We start from the raw sequence: 18,512 nt of genomic DNA on the forward strand, positions 1-18,512 counted from the left end.
GCTTCTTCATTCTCAGTTGTTTGTGCTGACAAAAAGAAAGGCACATCTTCTTAATTGAAGAGTTCATTTCCTAACTACACTCTATTAGGGATGTGTTACGCAGGCACTTAAGTCAATATTTCACTGCCACAGTGACCTCATGAATGCTATTGGTAAGCACTCAATCAGTTAGAGTGTAAAATGGAAACCTGAAAAGTGAAATACAATCAGTTTGAACTGCTTTTGTTGTCTTTTTCATAGGTTGACTCCCTGATGTTTAATGTAAGCATTTTCTCTGGAGAATCCAGCAATGTCCAAGTGAGATGCACACCCTTTAGTTGAATTAAATGGAACCGTTTTGATCTTCAGCTAATTTGTAACCCTACAAAAAACTCATGCTCCCCCCAAAAAGATGTGTATTGACTTCTCTCTACAGTGAAAAGCTACTTTTGAAAATTGCTACATGGTTGCCAGACTCAGTAAATTCCAAAGGGCTACCGGTACACTTCAGGCAAGAAACTCAGATGAAGTCAGGAAATGTAAATGGAATGGATTGTTACAGTGGGAAAATCAATTAAATTTCAGAGATGTCCCTTTTTTCCTCTTGACACATATTGTTAAGACAAGTAAACAAATATTTGAATGTTCCAGAGAGTTTTTTCAGATGATATACATTCTGTTCATACTATATGCAACTATACTATATTTACTATAGTTGCTTTAAAGATACTTTAGGTTAATTAACAGCTTGAGCAGTAAAAAAATGTGCACCAACTTTAATGGTAAGAATTGAAAACAATGGTCACATACATCGTGGACTGCTTTCCCCATAAACAGGACAACTGTATATCCTGTCTGTAGGAAACACATTTACAGTTATATGCAAACACAAATTTACACACAAACATATATACTGTATATCCACATTATCATCATGTGCCGATGGAGACACTGTTTCACAAGTACAATTCCCTTTTACGTCTAGTCTTCAATCTGTCACCCACCTCTCAATAAGCTAATAGTTCTAATGTGTGAAAATTGATTTCTAGAGACCCTCTATCTCTTTCCTCAGTGCTTTTTCATTCACTTTCTTCTCCCGCTTGGCTTTAAAAAAGATTTATTGGCTTGTTTTTATTGATAAACTGAAATCAATTTAGCTTGGCAATAAACATTTGTTTTGTGTTAAGTTTACGCCGGAAGGAAAGAGTTCTTGCTGAATTCCCAAGCTTTTTTTTTAGTTGTAAGTTCCGAAGCTTACAAAGAGTGAAATTATGAACTCTATGAAAGTCAAAACCTGTTTGCCCATTAGACTCTGAAGTCTAGCTAAATGACATGTTAGACATACATTGACCTCTCTGTCCATTGAGAGCACTAGATATGATCTGTAAATGGCCAGAGAGAAACAGCTGTGTCAAGATGTGGTTGCTGGTACGAACCCCTGAGGATTTAACCCAAAGCCCAGCTGTTAATTTATTGCTTTTACTCTGACGCTCAAAAAGGCAACTGTATAATGAAACACAAAACAACCCTTTTCTCCAAGAACGTCCCTTCAGTACCGCACATTACGTCAGAACGACAATGTTTCTTCGTTATGGACATGGGCTTTAAATAAAAAAGTATTCTTTCTAATAGATTCCCCACAAATATGTCCCCTTGAAAGCAAAAGAGTGTTGTTTTTATGGCCCATACTTTAAATATTAGAGTGTTTGGTTGCATGAAGGTTTTAACATATTGTGAAGTATATTGTGCACCAGAGGATGTCTAATGGTCCTAGCATCCTAATGGCATGTGCTGAGTATGGCTTTCAGGATTCTGTGACAGTCCCATGAGTGGTATGGAATATCCAGGGAAATCTCTGTTCACAGCCAGTTTTTATTGCATTAATTTCAGTGTACTGCAAATAGCATACTATGCTCTACTGGTTGCTTTTAAGCCAAATCCCTAAGATTTCTTGTCAAATTCCACCTCAAGGTATGCATTACCACACTCAACTACTCAAATCTACAAATGCTAGCACAAAGAGTAAATTACTGTTGCTAATTTCACGTCATGGTCAGGAGGAGGATTGAAATCAATTTGGAATTATTTCTCCCCACCTTAAAAAGATTTAAGGCTTTGAGAACTTCATGGAATTTTTCACATGACCTTATGAATTCACCAGCCCACTGCCTTCTAACACCTTTGACTTTTTGGCAACATACCCATTATAATGGAGACGAAGGTATTACTTTGGTTGTGCAACGTGTAGTGGGATCCCCTGGCCCTCCCCTCGACTTGCCACTGGTCTGCTGTAGTTCTACATTTTGATACATTTGGGTCAAACATCTGCTCACAGGGGATGTACAGACTGACGATTGTGGTGATTTTACAGTCGCTGAGTTTTGAAAACACACATCTATGGCTGTGCATCTCCCTGGGTTCCAGTCCCTCCTCTCAACTGTGCTGAAAGTGTAGCTGCGAGCGCAGCACTAACGTGACCCTGTCCATGAGTTTCCCGCGGGTGTTCAAGTGAGCAGTGCTCTTGAAGAGCAGTCGTACGTCACTCGCAACGCGTGGATGCGGGTGTCTATTTAATCATGCGGTCATCAAGCTCACTTCCACCTGTCGTTGTAGTCCACAGCAAGGGTGACAAACAGGCCAGGAGTTATCTAGTTTACAAATACATTAGCATGAATTCAGCTGTTCAATCTGTCCTGTTAACATTCCCATTTCAAAAGCACAACTTTTATCTTTGTGTTGATGATCGAGTGAGCACAAAGGCAATTGTATAAGGGAGAGAACTCAGAAATACAGAGATTCCTTGCTGTGTGTCGTCCACCTACGCACCATGCTGCTGTGTGATATATCTGCCCTGCGGCTGTCTCTCCAGCCTCTAGCACCTCTCCTCCTCTGTTTAACTACATTCCTCCCACTTCCAAAGTCCAAAAATGTTCAGTCACACTGACCTGCTACCATTAGACCATTCATCAACGTTCAAACTGTCCAAACATCAGAGGTGTTGAGGAGACGGCGTGGCCACAGTGCTTTGGAGGCTCTCCAGTGGGCCTGGCTGTGAACTGAGATTCCTCGGCAGAGGGACATGCTGGGGCTGCCGTGAGACACTGAAACGTGTTTTCATGTACCAGCGAGTTGAATTACTCGTTAAGCAGCACCGCAATAAGTATGCAAGTCAGGCTCTATGATGACAGTTATGTGGTACTGTCCTAGCCTGTACAAAGATAACTGTCTTAGCCTCCTGGTAGCTTTTGATCTGTCCAAACCACGCCGACCTCCTTTCACCGGTGGTAAACACTGAGTTAAGACACAGATGACCCCCATACTCAAAGTCCTCCCAATAAGTTCTGTTTTCTCTCAAACTTTGGACCGCCTGTGCCTGAGTAACAGGGAACATCCAGTTATAGCGTTTTTACAGGGACAGGACTTTGCTGGGCAGAGACCCAGTGGAGATCTGCAGCTTTATCCCCTGTGACAGGTTTCACACACAGTTTGTGGCCAAGCCCACAAATAACAGCCAGGCGTCTTGTTTGCCATCCTTCTCTGGTCTGTTTCAGATTACTGACTGACTCTTTGATGTTAGCTGATGGACAGGCAGGGTTTTCCCCTGCTCCCCTGCCAGAAAAAGATTGGGTCATCATGAGTCCCACACCCTGTGCATATCTTTGTAAACCCCAGTGTAAAAAAGAATTTGATCAAATCCAAATTGAGAAAAGTTAACAAAACGAAAAAAAAAACCTTGTGCTGAGGTATTTTCAGATTTAACAGCAAGGTCTTTGGTGCCACACTAGTCATTAAACAAAGAAAGCTAATCAAATGGTTCAATGTTGCTCACAAACTGGTTTGTGAGTTATAGATAGCATGCACATTGAAAGCATGAAGGGGTATCGGTTTAGAAACAGCAATGTCCCCATCCTTGAGTGTTAGAGCTCCACGAGAGATGACCTAAATTTCCCCACGTTTAAAGCAAACCAGTGTAACAGGTGCAGTACTGTGATCTGCAGCCAGCATAGCAAACGTATTGATCATTCATAATCGAAGGAGTGCCATATTCAAGGCTTCAAAGCCATGTTCACAACTCCTTACGATATCAGGCTAATCAAATTGACATCACAACCACACCAGTACAAGCACACGGGCTAGTGGTGGGAGGCTGGTGTGCCCTGAACCTGGCGCTCTCAGTCAGTGAGGCGTTTCACTAGGACGTTCCTCGCCTGCCATGGACCTTTGAGCAATAAAAAGCCTGTAACTAAATCCAGAGACTAATCCAGCTTGGACAATCGCTGGCAGACCTTGGTCTCGTAGAGCAGAATCCCTGCAGACTGTCCCCAGCGCTGTTCTCATGTCACAAGGCTGCCGGCCCAGCGTGGGCTGAGGAGGCATGGGGCATAGGAATGAAGTGGGAACCACTGCGACGGACTCGTCAGGGAAAGCATTCTTTTACATACCAACATTTAGAGCTGATAGTCACATTTCACTGACGGTGCATTTATTCAGTAGGTGACCTTGATCTATGTTGCCCTTAATTATGGATGTATTGGAGGGTTCCACAACACAACACTTGAGCTAATACAGGAAGATTTTCAGCTTGAAAGAAAATTGCGTCAAGTATTAAGTTGACAGTTTGACAGGATTCCCCAGCCATGCATTCTTCTCTATTTCAGCACTTTGCTCACTAGAACAGCTCCTGAGCGCGAATTTTACAAAGTTGACGATGATTTATGGGTTCAAGACCCATCAGATTTCAGTAGATCATTCAGATGATCTATGGTGCAAATTAGGCTAATTGATATTGCTGTCTGCATTGTCATTTACGTCTAAACCCTCGCAGCCACGCCCACAATTGAGTGTCAGACACATTGGTCAAGGCGTGTCAGGAAGCCAATCAACTCGACCTCAAGATGAACAGACTACAACATTTTCGCTTAGTTGGGAACTCTGAGCCATGAGTGGGCGAGCCAGATGCACGGGGTTCCGTTTTTTTCTAGTTATCCGTTTTGTCTTCTAAAATCTATCAAGAAAACACACGTATCTCTCCTTTGGGGTCCGGTTTGAAAATCCCAACAGCATTTTCCAAGATGCCACAGGATTATATTTTAGCCGAAACACTTGGCAAATTATAAGCTGTACCGAAAATTATATGTTTGATTTGTACAAAATTTTAACTACTATTTTGCAATACGTTTGAGTTGTTCATCTTCAGTTTGAACGCGGAAATCACTGCGTAAAGAAACGGAATCAAATGCGTGCGTAAAAGTGAACTCGTCGGATTTCACAGGAGATGATGCGAATAAATCGTTTCGACATAGGGCCAGGTGGAGATGTGACTTTACCGCCATTATTACCGAACCTTGACATGGGCCTCGGTGCAATCCTGGTCCCGCAACATCCTTTTTTGCAAAACCTTTCATTAACTTCCCACACATCTCTGCCATTGCCGGTTGGGAATTCTTCCTTGGATAATGCCGACACGAGCATTCGCATATCCTCTCAAGCACGGCAGACGGCCGCACAGTACGTCAAATGCAGTCTCCAGAAGTTATTGGAGACCGAGGAGCTCATCGAGAACGACCCAAAAGTTCACTTGGAGGCAATGGGCCTTTGGACACAGTTTCACAAGTGCGGCACTGAAATGATCATAACAAAGTCAGGACGGTAGGATAAATCGTCTTAATTGACATATAAACAACTGAATTCGCATGTATAGGCACTTTCTTATTGATTATTGTTTTCTTTTCATCCAGGCGCATGTTTCCACCGTTCAAAGTAAGATGTACTGGATTGGACAAAAAGGCTAAATATATTTTGCTGATGGATATTGTGGCGGCGGATGAATGTAGGTACAAATTTTATAACTCTCACTGGATGGTGGCAGGAAAGGCGGACCCCGAAATGCCAAAGCGAATGTACATTCACCCGGACAGTCCAGCAACAGGCGAACAATGGATGTCAAAAGTGGTTAATTTCCACAAAATGAAATTGACAAACAACATCTCTGACAAGCATGGGTTTGTAAGTTGTTTAAATTGTTTTTTAGGAATTGACTGAATGAGAGTAGGCTATTTGCTTTAGCAAACTTTAGTAGGCTATACAGCCTACATAATTTAGGCACGTTGTATAAACTAAAAAGAAGACGAATGAGACAAGCACATGATTATCTTATCTTAAAGACAATAAGAGAACGAATAAGACAATAAATCTGTTCAGATGCAGTTATTTCAGTATTAATCCTCAATTTTCATTTAATTTTGTTTTTACAGACAATACTTAACTCAATGCACAAATACCAACCGAGATTCCATATTGTCAGGGCCAATGATATCCTGAAACTACCTTATAGCACATTTAGGACCTATGTTTTCTCTGAAACGGAATTCGTCGCTGTAACCGCATACCAAAATGATAAGGTAAGCATTTTGAATGTGTAAAATGTTTAACGGTCAATGTTAAAGTTACTTTTACGAGTCTAATAGCCTATTGACTCTTCAGAAGTTGCCTATACAGCATAATAAAATAATACAAAACAACGCGTTATTCATTAAACATTCGTTTCAAACGTTGGTTACTGTAGGCCGAAGTGTAACTTTAAGATTAATAGTGCCTATATGCATCTTTTGTAAAGGACTACATTGAGTTTTGTCGCCCCGGTTTTTGATAGGCCCACAGTTGGGACTTTGCACGGATTTGTTTCAATCTAATTCGATAGGCTATATAGACATATGATTGAATATTTAATTTCGCTCTCACTTTTTAGATCACACAGCTGAAAATTGATAACAATCCTTTCGCAAAGGGATTCCGAGACACTGGAAACGGAAGAAGAGAAAAAAGGTAGGGTGTACACACATTTTATAAATAAATATTGTTTATTGTTTAACATGTTCTGAACATTTAATGTAGCCTATTTGACATTTGTTTTTACTTGCAGGAAACAACTGGGAATGCCTTCACAAAAAAATTATGAAATTCTCAAAGGAGACAGGGCGTCTGAGTGTCAGACTGAAGATTTATTGAAAACCCACATGTCAACAGGTAGGCATAGTCAAGGCGTTAAGATACAATAAATCAAAATAAAATAAATCTGCTATGGCATTTAGTTGCAGGCTGTTATCAAGTTCTGAACACATGCACTATTATAGATTAAACTTTATGCCATATAATTATAGCCACCTGTTTTCAGGGAGTGTATTTCAATATGTAACAAACCTTATATTTTATATAATGTCCTCAGAGGCCTACGAAAGTGAAAGCGATCAGGACGGCAAGGATGGCGCCATTGAAAATGTCACCTCCTCCATCGATGCACCAAATTGTAATCCACATGTTACAAGGCATGATACAGGTCAGCCACGAAGGGACATGTCAAGGACCGATCATTTAGAAGATGGGCCTACAGAAAAGAGTAACGTTTTAACTGGGGAAGAGCGTTCCCTCGAACCAAAGGACGCGAAGACAACGGATATCTTCGAGCCTCCAACTGTGGAAATTGATCCAAGTGATCATTTACACAACGGTATCTCGCCATACTATACATTTCCAACGGATTTAACGAGACACTTCTATCCAATGAGTGTCACTCAACGCCTCCTACACCACGCGCACTTCGGGGCGAAGTTTGGCGCTGCGGGGAGATCTATGGACCAGATAGTCGGGTCATCTGGGATGGCTGGCGAGACTGGTATCGCATCTGTAAGAATACCAGGATTGCCGCTCACCATTCAGCAACATACTCTGCTTTCACAGGTGTGCAAACACTTTTGTTAATGTTAAAATCGAATAGGCCCTATTTTCAATTGAATTGGCTAAGCCCATCAATGAGTTGGGATATGACCCTATAGGTTCTGATTGTCTTTACCTTCCTTTGTTATACAGAGTTTGACGGGATCTCACCTTGGAGGGCTTTTTACCTATCCAAACTCCTATTTGACAGCCGCTGCTGTCACCAACGCACCATTGATTCCAGCGGTCCACCCAGTGCGCGCTCATGCCAGATTCAGGCCCTATTACATTCATAAAACTGTCGAAGACGACAACCGGATCTCACCAGCATCTACTCGCCCCTTGACCGACTTTGACTTAAATTATCAAAATTCTTTGATCAATGTCCAACCGGGCAATACATTTGAAGTCAAGAGCATGTCTTCGATTTCGGGTTATGTAGGCCCAACGGCTTTACAATAGCAAATGCATAACCCACCAGTTCAAATATGCAACATGGTCAGATGTTTATCAGACTCCAATCCAGACTAATCTTCCACTTGAAGTAGCCTAATGATGAACTTTATTAATGCCCTGTTATGTACATTGCATTTTCATTGATTTATCAAATAACCTCACCATTGTGGCATTTGTGTGTGTTTGGGGGGGGGGGGGGAGGGAGGGGTAAATTTGTTTAGGCTACATTTCATTTTGCATGGTGGAAAAAAGCAATACATGCACGATTAACTTGCTTTGAATTTGCCTATAACGGTTAAAATGAATTCCAGTAGTATCAAATTAGATTACAGTATCAAATCAGACGGTTTGCCCTTTCGCATATCCCATATTTCTTACATTGTTGAAAGTAAATCTGTCTCAATCTATGACAGTTTTTAAAATCTAAGTGATCCCATTGTACAGTGACTAAGGAGTTACTGAACATGTTTTTTGTTTTTCCATGAATTATAATTAGTTTGTAGCCTACCAGTTAATTTAAGTTAGCTGTGTGGTAGCCTTAAGGATTGTAGCAGTTAAAGTGACTATTAATTAATTTGTTCCATGTATTAATTGTTCATATTGCTTTACATTATTAGGGCGTTATTAGTTTTGTGGTAAATTGTGTATGATCTAGGGCAGCACATGCTATGGCAGATTTGAACTAGCCTACTGATTTTGTTTGGTCTACTGGAACTGTAATGTTTGGTCAACTGTAATGAAACATAATAAAGTCACTGCATGTCATACGTGAATATTTCTTTGACATGTCTTATACTTGGTATGCATGTCTTCCTGACTCATATGAAAGCAATAAATCAAATTCCACGTGACGTCAATAATACAATCGTTGATTTTTAGTTAAAGTGTTTTCAATAGCATAATTTAATGTCCTTGTGTAGTAATCATGTAGGCCAGAAGGTGGAGGCATTGAAACACATTAAAAACAGCGCTTGTTTTTGACGTCATATTAAATGGACGGACCACCGACACAACGCTAGCTGGACAAATACATTACTATGTTGGTCTTCACATCGACGGGATAATATACAGGAGTGCAAGCAAAATCAAATGTATTGATTGCGACAATTTTGTTCATCAGATTAGCCAAAACAAGAGTAGGTAGAGCTAGCAAACAGGGCAAGTAGTAGGGCTGTTGTACGGCTTGCTACTACCTACCTGTACCAGTTAGCTGGACTCAATACAATGGCTATGATCTCAGTTAATTACATTCTTCTTTGCGGGCAACTTCTTTTGCTGCTGACAGTGTTGCTCTTGCAGTGTTTGGAAGGAATTCACTCGCAGAATTCATCTGAAATTCCCGGACAGAGAGTAACCACTGCCGCGTTCAGTGAACAACCGCAGGACAATGTGACATATCAGTATCATGTCACACCCGTTAGCGTTGGTTCAGTGAATTTTTCAGATCAATATGAATACAGGCCTCCGTCTCCAGTTGTCCTCTGCAAATACCTGTAAGTTTTTGATTCGTGCTTTTCAGTCAGTCTTGGTTCTATCGCTGTTGACTGTTTTTTTTAAATTACTAGTAGTTCCTCAATGCTAGCATGTTTGTCTTGCTGCCAATGAGAGTGCTCTCTTCAGCTAACCAGCTGCGACAAAATAAACAACAGTGTCTGGCACAAATGTACGCGAGGTCGATTTTATAATGCTTGTATCGTTTCTTTTAGACCAGAGGAGTTCATATTGTGTGAAGATCCCGTGGACCATGCAGGAAACAGCACAGCTCTCCAGGAGTTGGGTCACGGCTGCATTGGGGTAAGAGACGGTCCGACTGTATTACCATCCACGTGTCTGTCGTGTCTTATGTAGGTATGGTATTATGGGACTTTCAATTAAACCTTTTTCCTCACTTAGTTTGGAGGCCAGGTGCACAAAGACGTGAACCACACAGAGGTCATGTGCACTGCACTGCAGGACATTGAGTGTGCTGGACCAAGAGAGTTTCTAAGAGGAAATGTTCCTTGCATCAAGTAAGTGAGGGGATTCTTGTTCAATTTGACAGATATGGTCCATGATATGGAAGCTGGCTTTGCTCCACCACTATAATGCAGAATAGATATTTAGAGGTAATTTGAAATTGAGCGTAACATATATTCAGAAACGGGCTAATTTACATTGTTAAGGTTCCTAATCGTACATTATTCAAGCATTCTTTGTAAAAAAAAATAACACTACCGCTTGTGTTTTCAGGTACACAGGCCACTATTTTATCACCACTCTGCTGTACTCCTTCTTCTTGGGCTGCTTTGGAGTGGACCGCTTCTGCCTGGGCCACACTGGCACCGCCGTGGGCAAGCTGCTGACCCTGGGAGGCCTGGGCATCTGGTGGTTCGTCGACCTAATCCTCCTCATCACAGGGGGGCTAATGCCCAGTGACAACAGCAACTGGTGCACTTTCTACTGAGGTCAGCCGAGCTGTCTCTACGAAGCCCCCTCCTCCCCCCAAGTGTGTAAATTGAAATTCTGTCTGCCGGGTCATCTAATTTACGCCCCCACACTGCGGTTGTTAATAAGGCGAACATTCTGTACCTTTTTTAAGGGTGCGTTGCTGTACCCTCCCATTTACAGAATGTGCCAGATATATAAAAAGGTTTACAATACAATTTTGAACTTGAGACAAGTATGTGCATGTGGTCCTGGTTGAGGTAACTCATAGGCTAATCTTGGTAATTTGAATACTATTCTGTTTAAAATACTGTCATTATGATTCAGATGTGTACATAACAAATTGTAAATTATATCTGTATATACCTGTTAAAGTTGTACCTGTGTTAATGTATTTGCTGCTTGTCTCACCTTTGCTTTTAATTACAAATCCTTCACATTTTAATATTGCATTAACCTACAATTATTTGTACAGTCAGGTCACTCTGCTCTTTCACAAAGTCAGATGTATTTCTGTGATTGTGATGTAAAACATGCATACAGTGAGGTTAAAATACTGTTTACAGCTTTCTGAATTCTTGTACACATTAAATTCCCCATTCATATAAAATGTTTTTTTGTTTCAACATGCAGTGAGCTGTTAAGCTATTTGTTTTCCTTATTTCACATATTTACTTGAGTAAAGATTTTCATTTCAGTCAAAAGCATAACTTATTTTCAGACTACAGCTCACCTGGTCTATCTTGAAGGGGCAAAATGTAAGTATAGACCTAGTTCAGACAGATTTAGGCACTGCAAATATTCTCACTCAAAGAATTAATATTACGTAAGAGACTGTTTGTAAAAGGATATTTTATCTGTCCACAAAATATATGTTCACTTGTGTGTAATGTGAATAACATGTTTGAAAGCTAAAAACACATGGTGTTTGTGCGAATGAAAAAGCCTGTGTTTGAATTCACTGGAAAGCCGCACAGAAGAAATGCCACTTAATCAATATCTTCAGGGACAACAGTCAGCATGACGTCTTCATTAGCACGCCGTACCATGACAGAGAGTGGCTGTCCTGCCTGAACTGCCTCGCTCACGGCCTCTGTAGTATGAACCGACTGGTCGTTGATGCTGATGATTACATCGTTGTTGAGCATGCCGGCGCTAGGGAGCAACAGAGACGTACAGTCGTTTGGCCTAATCACTCACAGCCTTCCTCAACATTCACAGCACATTCAATGCGAACATCAAATCTGACATTTCCTCTCACATTTCCCCTTTCACCTTCAGGATAACAACAGTGACCTTCAGACAAGCTGGGTCTTGATCAAACAGAGAAGGAAGGGAGATGAATGCAGACAAAGAGCTGTAAATCCAGTATAGTAATGGGGTTCTGGAAAGCTTATTTGGACTCATAATACAGCAGTCACTTGGAATGGCATTCATACTGGACTGCAGCATGCTGTTCAGGGCCTATGCTCCACTGATAGGGGGAATATTTATGTCTGAGGAATGCAGTGAGTATGGAATCAGTCAGGTAGATGGGAGATGGCTGTTAAGGGAGTAGGCCATTAGAGCTCTGCCTGACGGTGTCTGAAGTGTTAAGGTAAACTAGAATATGATTCAATCCGTGCACTTGAGAACCACAAGAGGTGTGTCTTGAATATTGTGTTGCCTCCAAACTCCCTGCATCTCCCTTTCCATCTGGTAATACACTGTGGCAAGCATCCCGATATGGATCATGCAGAGCAGTTTAAGGTTACATCTAAAACCTGAGTTAATATGAAACCGACTTTGTAACCAACATTCCTAATGTTATAAAGCATGGATGGGTGCTTAAGTATTACACATGGTGTTGAGGGTGTTAGGGTTGCAACTAAGATTGGGGAGCTGATTTACCTGGAGGCAGCAGTTCCAGGGATCACTTCATAAACATACACTCCTGCAATCACGTCTGGAAAATCACGTTCCCGCTTTTTCAGATCACGAATCAAACTGGGAAGAAACAAGCAAGAAAGACATTCGATTATAACCATATGAAAGACTTGGAAATGCTCACCAAACATGAATTCCTGTGTAACCCACGTTCCAATAAAAGTAACACATGTATTTACGGCTTACTATAATTTATTCTTCGATTGAAAGTAGCTGTTTACTCACGCGGCCGAGAGTTGCAGCATTCGGACCCCCATGTATTTCTTTCTGGGAAATGTCTTTCCTGTTGTCCATGTACAAAAGGGTTTTGGAAAAGTATATCATTTCAATAAAATGCCATGTGACTTTAGCAGAATAAGTAATAACATTGAACCAACCCTCAACGGTAAATTGGAATTGTTAAGTGAGATTAACTACAAACCTTTGATTTGTCTGGTGTAAGATTCTGAAAGGAACTGGCGTATTTTGTCCGCTGGTATGGCAAAGGATATTCCAGCTGTAACCTTCAATGTATTTATGCCAATAACATCCCCATCCTTAAGACACAAGAAAAGGAAAAAACTGCCTTATGTCCAGAATACAAAGTTGCAATTAGGAAACTAAAGTAAGACAGTACCATGTTACCAATACCTTAATTAAAGCACTGCTGTATTTGATATCTGCCTTAATATAAGAATGAGAATGTCATTTGAAAACTCCACACCACTCCAATGTTCTCGATACGAATCCCTAATTTCTACTCTCAGTACTCATGAAATAAAGGAAGGACTGCTTTGAAAAAGCAGTCGTGGAAGTATGTTTTATTTCTCCTTTTGCAATCAATAGGCATACATAAGTCATCACCATTAGTAGAAGTCGGGCATAATATATTCAGTATCCAGAGGCAAATTTAAAACAACAGAAATGGTGCAGTAAAATGCAGAACAGGGACCTTGAGCACTAAGCATATAAAACTGAATTATGACCTTGGTCCTCTCGGTCCTGAATAAAACAAGAATGATGGCCTACATCACAATCCATTTGACAAATGTGCTGATTATGTATTACAATCCTCTTAAATACAATATAACACAATAAATCCTCTTACCAAGTTAACAAGGGGTCCCCCTGAGTTTCCGTACTGTGGGAGAACAAGCACATTAAACCTGATTAAACGTTATTGTTTACAACTGAGGAATTTACTTAAAAGGGAAGAGTGGGTCATGAGAAAAAAATGTGAGAAGTTACAGCAACAAAAAAGAATTTAAGCGCTGGAACTTGCATTGATGATTGCATCGGTTTGGATGTACTCCATGTCTGAATCCTTGAGGCCTAACTCGTGACCGTTGCGTTGAGTGGTGCTTATGATACCAGTGGTGACTGTGTTTTGAAGGGAGAATGGACTGCCCACTGCTACCACAAACTCTCCCACTCGCAGGTCAGATGAACGACCTAACAGGAGCACTGGTAGAGGTGTCTAGAAAAACAGGGATACCATCCACAATATGAGAATGCTGATAACTAATTTTGATGACTGATTTTATTACCGATGACAGCTTTTTTTTACTGACTTGTCAAAATATTATGAAGATTTTGGAGTATATCTGGCACCATAACAAAATAATACCTACAACCAGTCAACAGTGAAGCCTACATGGTACTCAGGTACTGAGTTTTTACCTGCCTTATCTTGTCCTACACTAGCCTGAGGCAGTTTCATCTCTGGAATCTGACTACATTTGTGCTTCATTACCACCTAGGGAGTTGGAGTCTTGTTCCATCAGAGCCTCCCTATCTGTTACAAGTATGAGGGTTTACCATCTGACACCACAATCCATCTTTGGCTTTTCAGTAGATGTTAGTCAATGGATCGAAATGCTTTGACTTCAGTTCTATGTTGTCCTTAATAGGCTTTGTAATGGACATTTTTGGGGGTTAAAATCCTTTAATGCCACACAGAGGAACTATTGACACTACTAGAGGTCTGGGCAGTGACAAATGTTTTAGTAAAAGAAACACTTGCAAATACTGGGAAAAGAATAAAACTTGATGCTGTGAATTTAAGAAGAGTAGAACCAATGGCCCCTGGAGAAAATCAGACGACAAATCGACCATGTCAAGGACGGGAATCTTATTTCAGTGCGCGAAGGCCCTTGCTGACTTTGTCCATGGAACATCTGCTAGACTGTCTCAGTAGGATTAATTCACTCACTGCCTCCTTGATGTTAGTCATAGCTGACAGGGTAGCAGGGCCAGTCTAAAACACAAAATGGGATTTAAAGTGGGGACCTAGGGGAGCCAACTGGCAATGAAACTGCCTCTTTTCAACAAGGACTCACGTCAGACTCTATTTTAATGAGGGCGATGTCCAGTTTCGGGTCCACGTCCTTGATTGTGGCGTCTAACTGCACCCCACTCTTCAGCTCCACTTTAATCCGCTGCTTGTTCGAGAGGACGTGAGCGTTGGTGACTATCCATCCATCTTCTGATACGATGAACCCCGAACCACTTGAGACAGGGACTTCCTGGTTGGAGAATGGCAGTCTGGTGGAAAAGTTTGATCATTTATAATGCCTTCTTTTCAGGTACATATGGATTGCTAATAGTTAAATGTACAATGCAGGCTGTGAATGACAATCATTTCAATACTGTCTGCAGTGACTTGGTTTCACAGCACCTTCTGAAAAGCTCTAGATGAACTACCGCTGGAGCTATCTTATCCACCACATCAGCGATGAAGTTCAATTTGTAACGCATGCTGTCAGGGTCCCTGAAACCTGTGAGAACACAACAAGGGAATACTGGATATAAAACAACATTGGATGTAGAGGAATGATTTAGAAGTAAACTCAGATTGAGAGTAACATTGGCAGAGTACTGCATATTTGGATATGTGGTTTCGGTAATTTGTCTGTAGGGTGATTGACAGATAAGAAGCAGTGACTCCATTCAGGCAAGTAGGGACGGATCCAAAAATGTACATCACATTTTCCAAAGCGCTTTACTGTGTATAGAACTTTACATTTTAATTCACTCAATTCAAATCAGAGCTTACCATCCTAATGTTATACGAATACAAGCTAGAGCCACGGAATAGGTTTATTTATTTAAGCCTTAAAAATGTGTTTTTATACTTCACATTGATGTCAGTGAGTGATTGCCAAGCTTTTGCCAGCTGAACCCAGCCACATTGGCCACATGGCAAATACAGGACTCAATACACACTCGAATCTGCCTGTAGGCCATAAGGTGTATGCAGCAGGTGAAGCTCGTTTCAGAGATAACTCATCTCCTTTACTGCAGTTTACAACTCTCTGTCACTTTGGAATATTTGCTCCAAAAATATACCCTCCAAGCCTCTACACCAAGGTTGCATTTTCCCTTTCATTTCACATTTCCCCTTTACTTTTAGACAGCTCACTTTCCTGGAGCCTGCATTCCTCAATGCTGTGAAAGGTTACTTAAGTCTTGCATGGCAGCACAAATACTCTACTGTCTGCTGAATGATCCTTAAATGCAAATGAGTTAAGTGGTTCTATTGCCAACACATGCCTTGGCAAGAAAATGTGTCCCTCATTATCACATTCAAACAAGCAACCCATCATGTAAAGAGAACCATGCTCTCTCTCTATCTCTTAACCAAGGTTTACGGGATTCATGGGGAGTGAAGGATGTTAATGGACAGGCTTAGATATTTGTATTGGTCTAAGTGGTCCTCTGTACCAATGGGATTTCATTACATTCATTCCTTATTTTGACAGTCATACATTCATGGCCTTCGGTATTACGTAATACAGTGTTACCATGACAACTGTATAATATGTCATACGTTCGGAAATTTACAGCCTCTAATCAACCTGCAGCTAGGGTGCACACACTGTCAACAGCTGTCTATGTCTTACAATGAGCAGAAAGTCGTCAACACCTGGTGTCAACATATTTGTTTTGCCTGACACTGACGGATGACTAGAGGCTGAGAGTCTTTCCCTTTACCTGCACACCTACTCTGCACATCACATGATGTGACACGATGTCACTGATTAAACTACTGGCTGTAGATGCACATGTTCTAAACTGTCTCTCACCGAGGATGGAACACTGATGTAAAATCCTGCAGCCCTCATAAACCCTACACGTGTCCAAATATGGCTGCAGGCAACATCTAATGCATGCCATTATTCCGTCCAATCACCCTATTGTTGTGTCAGTCAGTTGAAATGTATGTGACACCCTCCAGAGCGTAGAGTAATTGGAAAGCAATGTGGTTTGCACACCTGTGTTTCTGGAAACCCAGGAGGGTTACTAATGAATGATATTATTCTGTTCAAAATCTTCTGTGAGTTACAATGATATGAAACTGTGAGGCTAAGGATGCACATCTATGCTATTAGAAATATGTAAGGTGATCTTATCCTTGAATAATACAGTGACTGTCAAAGGTATATGTATTTCTTGTCAATTTTAGGACCAAATTCTCACAACAGCATATCCTGCTATAACACCATTTATATTATTGTTGTAATTCTATCAATGCTATTATTGGGCATCTGATTCTCAGCCTATCAACTCTTGTTTTAAATCATATTTATGCATGCAGTCTATTTCACTTCATCAATTTTAAAGACGTGTTGTCGTCTCATGACAGGGAGTCTGCATAAAGTTCTTAGAGAATTACTTAAATTGTCTTCATATGCAGTTAGAGTTTTCACTTACGTTAGGCTTACTTACTTACTAAACGGTTTTTATGACATGTTCATGCGTTTACCCACCTGAATTACAGTGGCCTTTTTGGATCAAGATGACCTGGGGAGTTCCATTGAGTTCAGCTCTCCTATTTTCGGCTCTCAAACGGCAACTACTTGGATAAGTCCTTCCATCACTTCCGCATACATGTTCTGAATTGAGGCAAACGCACAGACCATGGATTTTGCGCTTTCTTTCTTCATAATCACACTTCAACCCCTCGCCACAAAGGCTATTCCCGTGCTCTCCGCAAAGGTCACCCTCCCCGGATGCACACACCGAACAGCATCCACAGTCGTCCTTTACTAAACCGTAATAGCATGACTCTGGCGGGGCCGGGCACCGTGAGGCATAACAAACTTGCAGACAGAGAGATCGCCTCTTTCGAACTAATCGCGCATGAACTGCAGATGCCAGGATAATATAAACTATAAGTAATTTAACCATGTTCCAAAGCAGTTGGTCCGTTTGAACATCTAAATTCTTAGGTCACGCTTTCATGGACTGTCAAACAATCGAACAAAGTTTATACTTGTCTGATAGTCATGTGACAGTTATCCTATAATTGCGTAATAACTGCAATATGAGAACCCCTGCTGTGTTTCGCCTACATTTCTTTAAATTGCATTGTAATTATGCCAGTACTAACAAGTTTACATCCGAATCCTCAACAGTGTTGGGTCTTTTGGGTCTTCCAGGTGAGCTTCAGCAAAGCAGAACCGTCAAGATTTTAAAGTAGCTTACCTTTGAGGAGGGGGGGGGGGGGACTCATAAATTTGAACCCACAAAAATGTCAGTCAACATGATTTATAGACAGCATATTTCTAGCCTTATTGAAATAGTTATAGGCTATATGTAGTTTTACCTATTTTATTTATATATATGTATATTATTTTTGTGTGCAGAAATACATAACTTTTTAATGAAACATTTTGTGGGCTAGACTGGTTGGATAATGGAAACGTAATTTGGATGAACATCTGCAAACACAAGCAAAAAACAGCACATACAGCTCATAGTCAGTAGGTAGACTCAGAAAAGTCAGAGGATAGGGAAAAGTAAACAGGAATAATCCAGAAAAATAAGCAACATGCACCAGTACACTGTGTCATGTAAATTATAAACTATATCTATGTCATAATGATCTCCTTTGAGGTAAGTGTGGTTGTAGCCTACCTCGGTGGGAAGTACTGTTACCACAGTCATTCTAGAACATATCTACTTGCTCCTACTCATTTTGCAGTAACAAAGTGTTCACATAGCCTAATGCTGTTAAATGTTTTGTGGAAAAA

At 40.8% G+C, this 18,512-nt stretch overlaps 3 protein-coding genes across 3 annotated transcripts; 2 read left to right on the forward strand and 1 right to left on the reverse strand.

Moving 5' to 3' along the window:
• Positions 1 to 4,879: 4,879 nt before the first annotated feature.
• On the forward strand, positions 4,880 to 8,316 carry tbx3b (T-box transcription factor 3b). Its single transcript, XM_084690535.1, has 7 exons — positions 4,880 to 5,628; positions 5,718 to 5,985; positions 6,234 to 6,380; positions 6,728 to 6,804; positions 6,902 to 7,005; positions 7,205 to 7,716; positions 7,846 to 8,316. The coding sequence occupies exons 1-7, from the start codon at positions 5,255 to 5,257 to the stop codon at positions 8,152 to 8,154; spliced, it is 1,791 nt and encodes a 596-aa protein (XP_084546661.1). The 5' UTR covers positions 4,880 to 5,254; the 3' UTR covers positions 8,155 to 8,316.
• An 802-nt stretch (positions 8,317 to 9,118) lies between these two features.
• Positions 9,119 to 11,202, forward strand: tm2d2 (TM2 domain containing 2). The gene is made up of 4 exons (XM_084690640.1): positions 9,119 to 9,641; positions 9,855 to 9,942; positions 10,042 to 10,157; positions 10,378 to 11,202. The coding sequence occupies exons 1-4, from the start codon at positions 9,373 to 9,375 to the stop codon at positions 10,589 to 10,591; spliced, it is 687 nt and encodes a 228-aa protein (XP_084546766.1). The 5' UTR covers positions 9,119 to 9,372; the 3' UTR covers positions 10,592 to 11,202.
• A 142-nt stretch (positions 11,203 to 11,344) lies between these two features.
• Positions 11,345 to 17,695, reverse strand: htra4 (HtrA serine peptidase 4). Its single transcript, XM_084690639.1, has 9 exons — positions 17,247 to 17,695; positions 15,155 to 15,254; positions 14,817 to 15,021; positions 13,760 to 13,954; positions 13,586 to 13,618; positions 12,920 to 13,034; positions 12,724 to 12,781; positions 12,463 to 12,558; positions 11,345 to 11,727 (listed from the first exon to the last, which is right to left on the reverse strand). The coding sequence occupies exons 1-9, from the start codon at positions 17,665 to 17,667 to the stop codon at positions 11,562 to 11,564; spliced, it is 1,389 nt and encodes a 462-aa protein (XP_084546765.1). The 5' UTR covers positions 17,668 to 17,695; the 3' UTR covers positions 11,345 to 11,561.
• Positions 17,696 to 18,512: the final 817 nt, after the last annotated feature.

The sequence above is a fragment of the Hypomesus nipponensis genome, chromosome 24, assembly GCF_054491055.1.
Source record: "Hypomesus nipponensis isolate SF chromosome 24, ASM5449105v1, whole genome shotgun sequence".
Taxonomy (NCBI): Eukaryota; Metazoa; Chordata; class Actinopteri; order Osmeriformes; family Osmeridae; genus Hypomesus; species Hypomesus nipponensis.

What these genes read in the sequence shown, in the direction of transcription:
- tbx3b (XM_084690535.1), top strand. Translation starts at nt 5,255, where the DNA reads ATGATGCGAATAAATCGTTTCGACATAGGGCCAGGTGGAGATGTGACT. An exon ending in TCTCTGACAAGCATGGGTTT is followed by an intron (nt 5,986 to 6,233) that starts GTAAGTTGTTTA and finishes TTGTTTTTACAG; the next exon opens with ACAATACTTAACTCAATGCA. An exon ending in GAAAACCCACATGTCAACAG is followed by an intron (nt 7,006 to 7,204) that starts GTAGGCATAGTC and finishes TAATGTCCTCAG; the next exon opens with AGGCCTACGAAAGTGAAAGC.
- tm2d2 (XM_084690640.1), top strand. Translation starts at nt 9,373, where the DNA reads ATGGCTATGATCTCAGTTAATTACATTCTTCTTTGCGGGCAACTTCTT. An exon ending in TGGGTCACGGCTGCATTGGG is followed by an intron (nt 9,943 to 10,041) that starts GTAAGAGACGGT and finishes TTCCTCACTTAG; the next exon opens with TTTGGAGGCCAGGTGCACAA. An exon ending in GGAAATGTTCCTTGCATCAA is followed by an intron (nt 10,158 to 10,377) that starts GTAAGTGAGGGG and finishes TTGTGTTTTCAG; the next exon opens with GTACACAGGCCACTATTTTA.
- htra4 (XM_084690639.1), bottom strand. Translation starts at nt 17,667, where the DNA reads ATGGTTAAATTACTTATAGTTTATATTATCCTGGCATCTGCAGTTCAT. An exon ending in TCATTAAAATAGAGTCTGAC is followed by an intron (nt 13,955 to 14,816) that starts GTGAGTCCTTGT and finishes CTGTTTTTCTAG; the next exon opens with ACACCTCTACCAGTGCTCCT. An exon ending in TTACACCAGACAAATCAAAG is followed by an intron (nt 12,782 to 12,919) that starts GTTTGTAGTTAA and finishes CATGGACAACAG; the next exon opens with GAAAGACATTTCCCAGAAAG.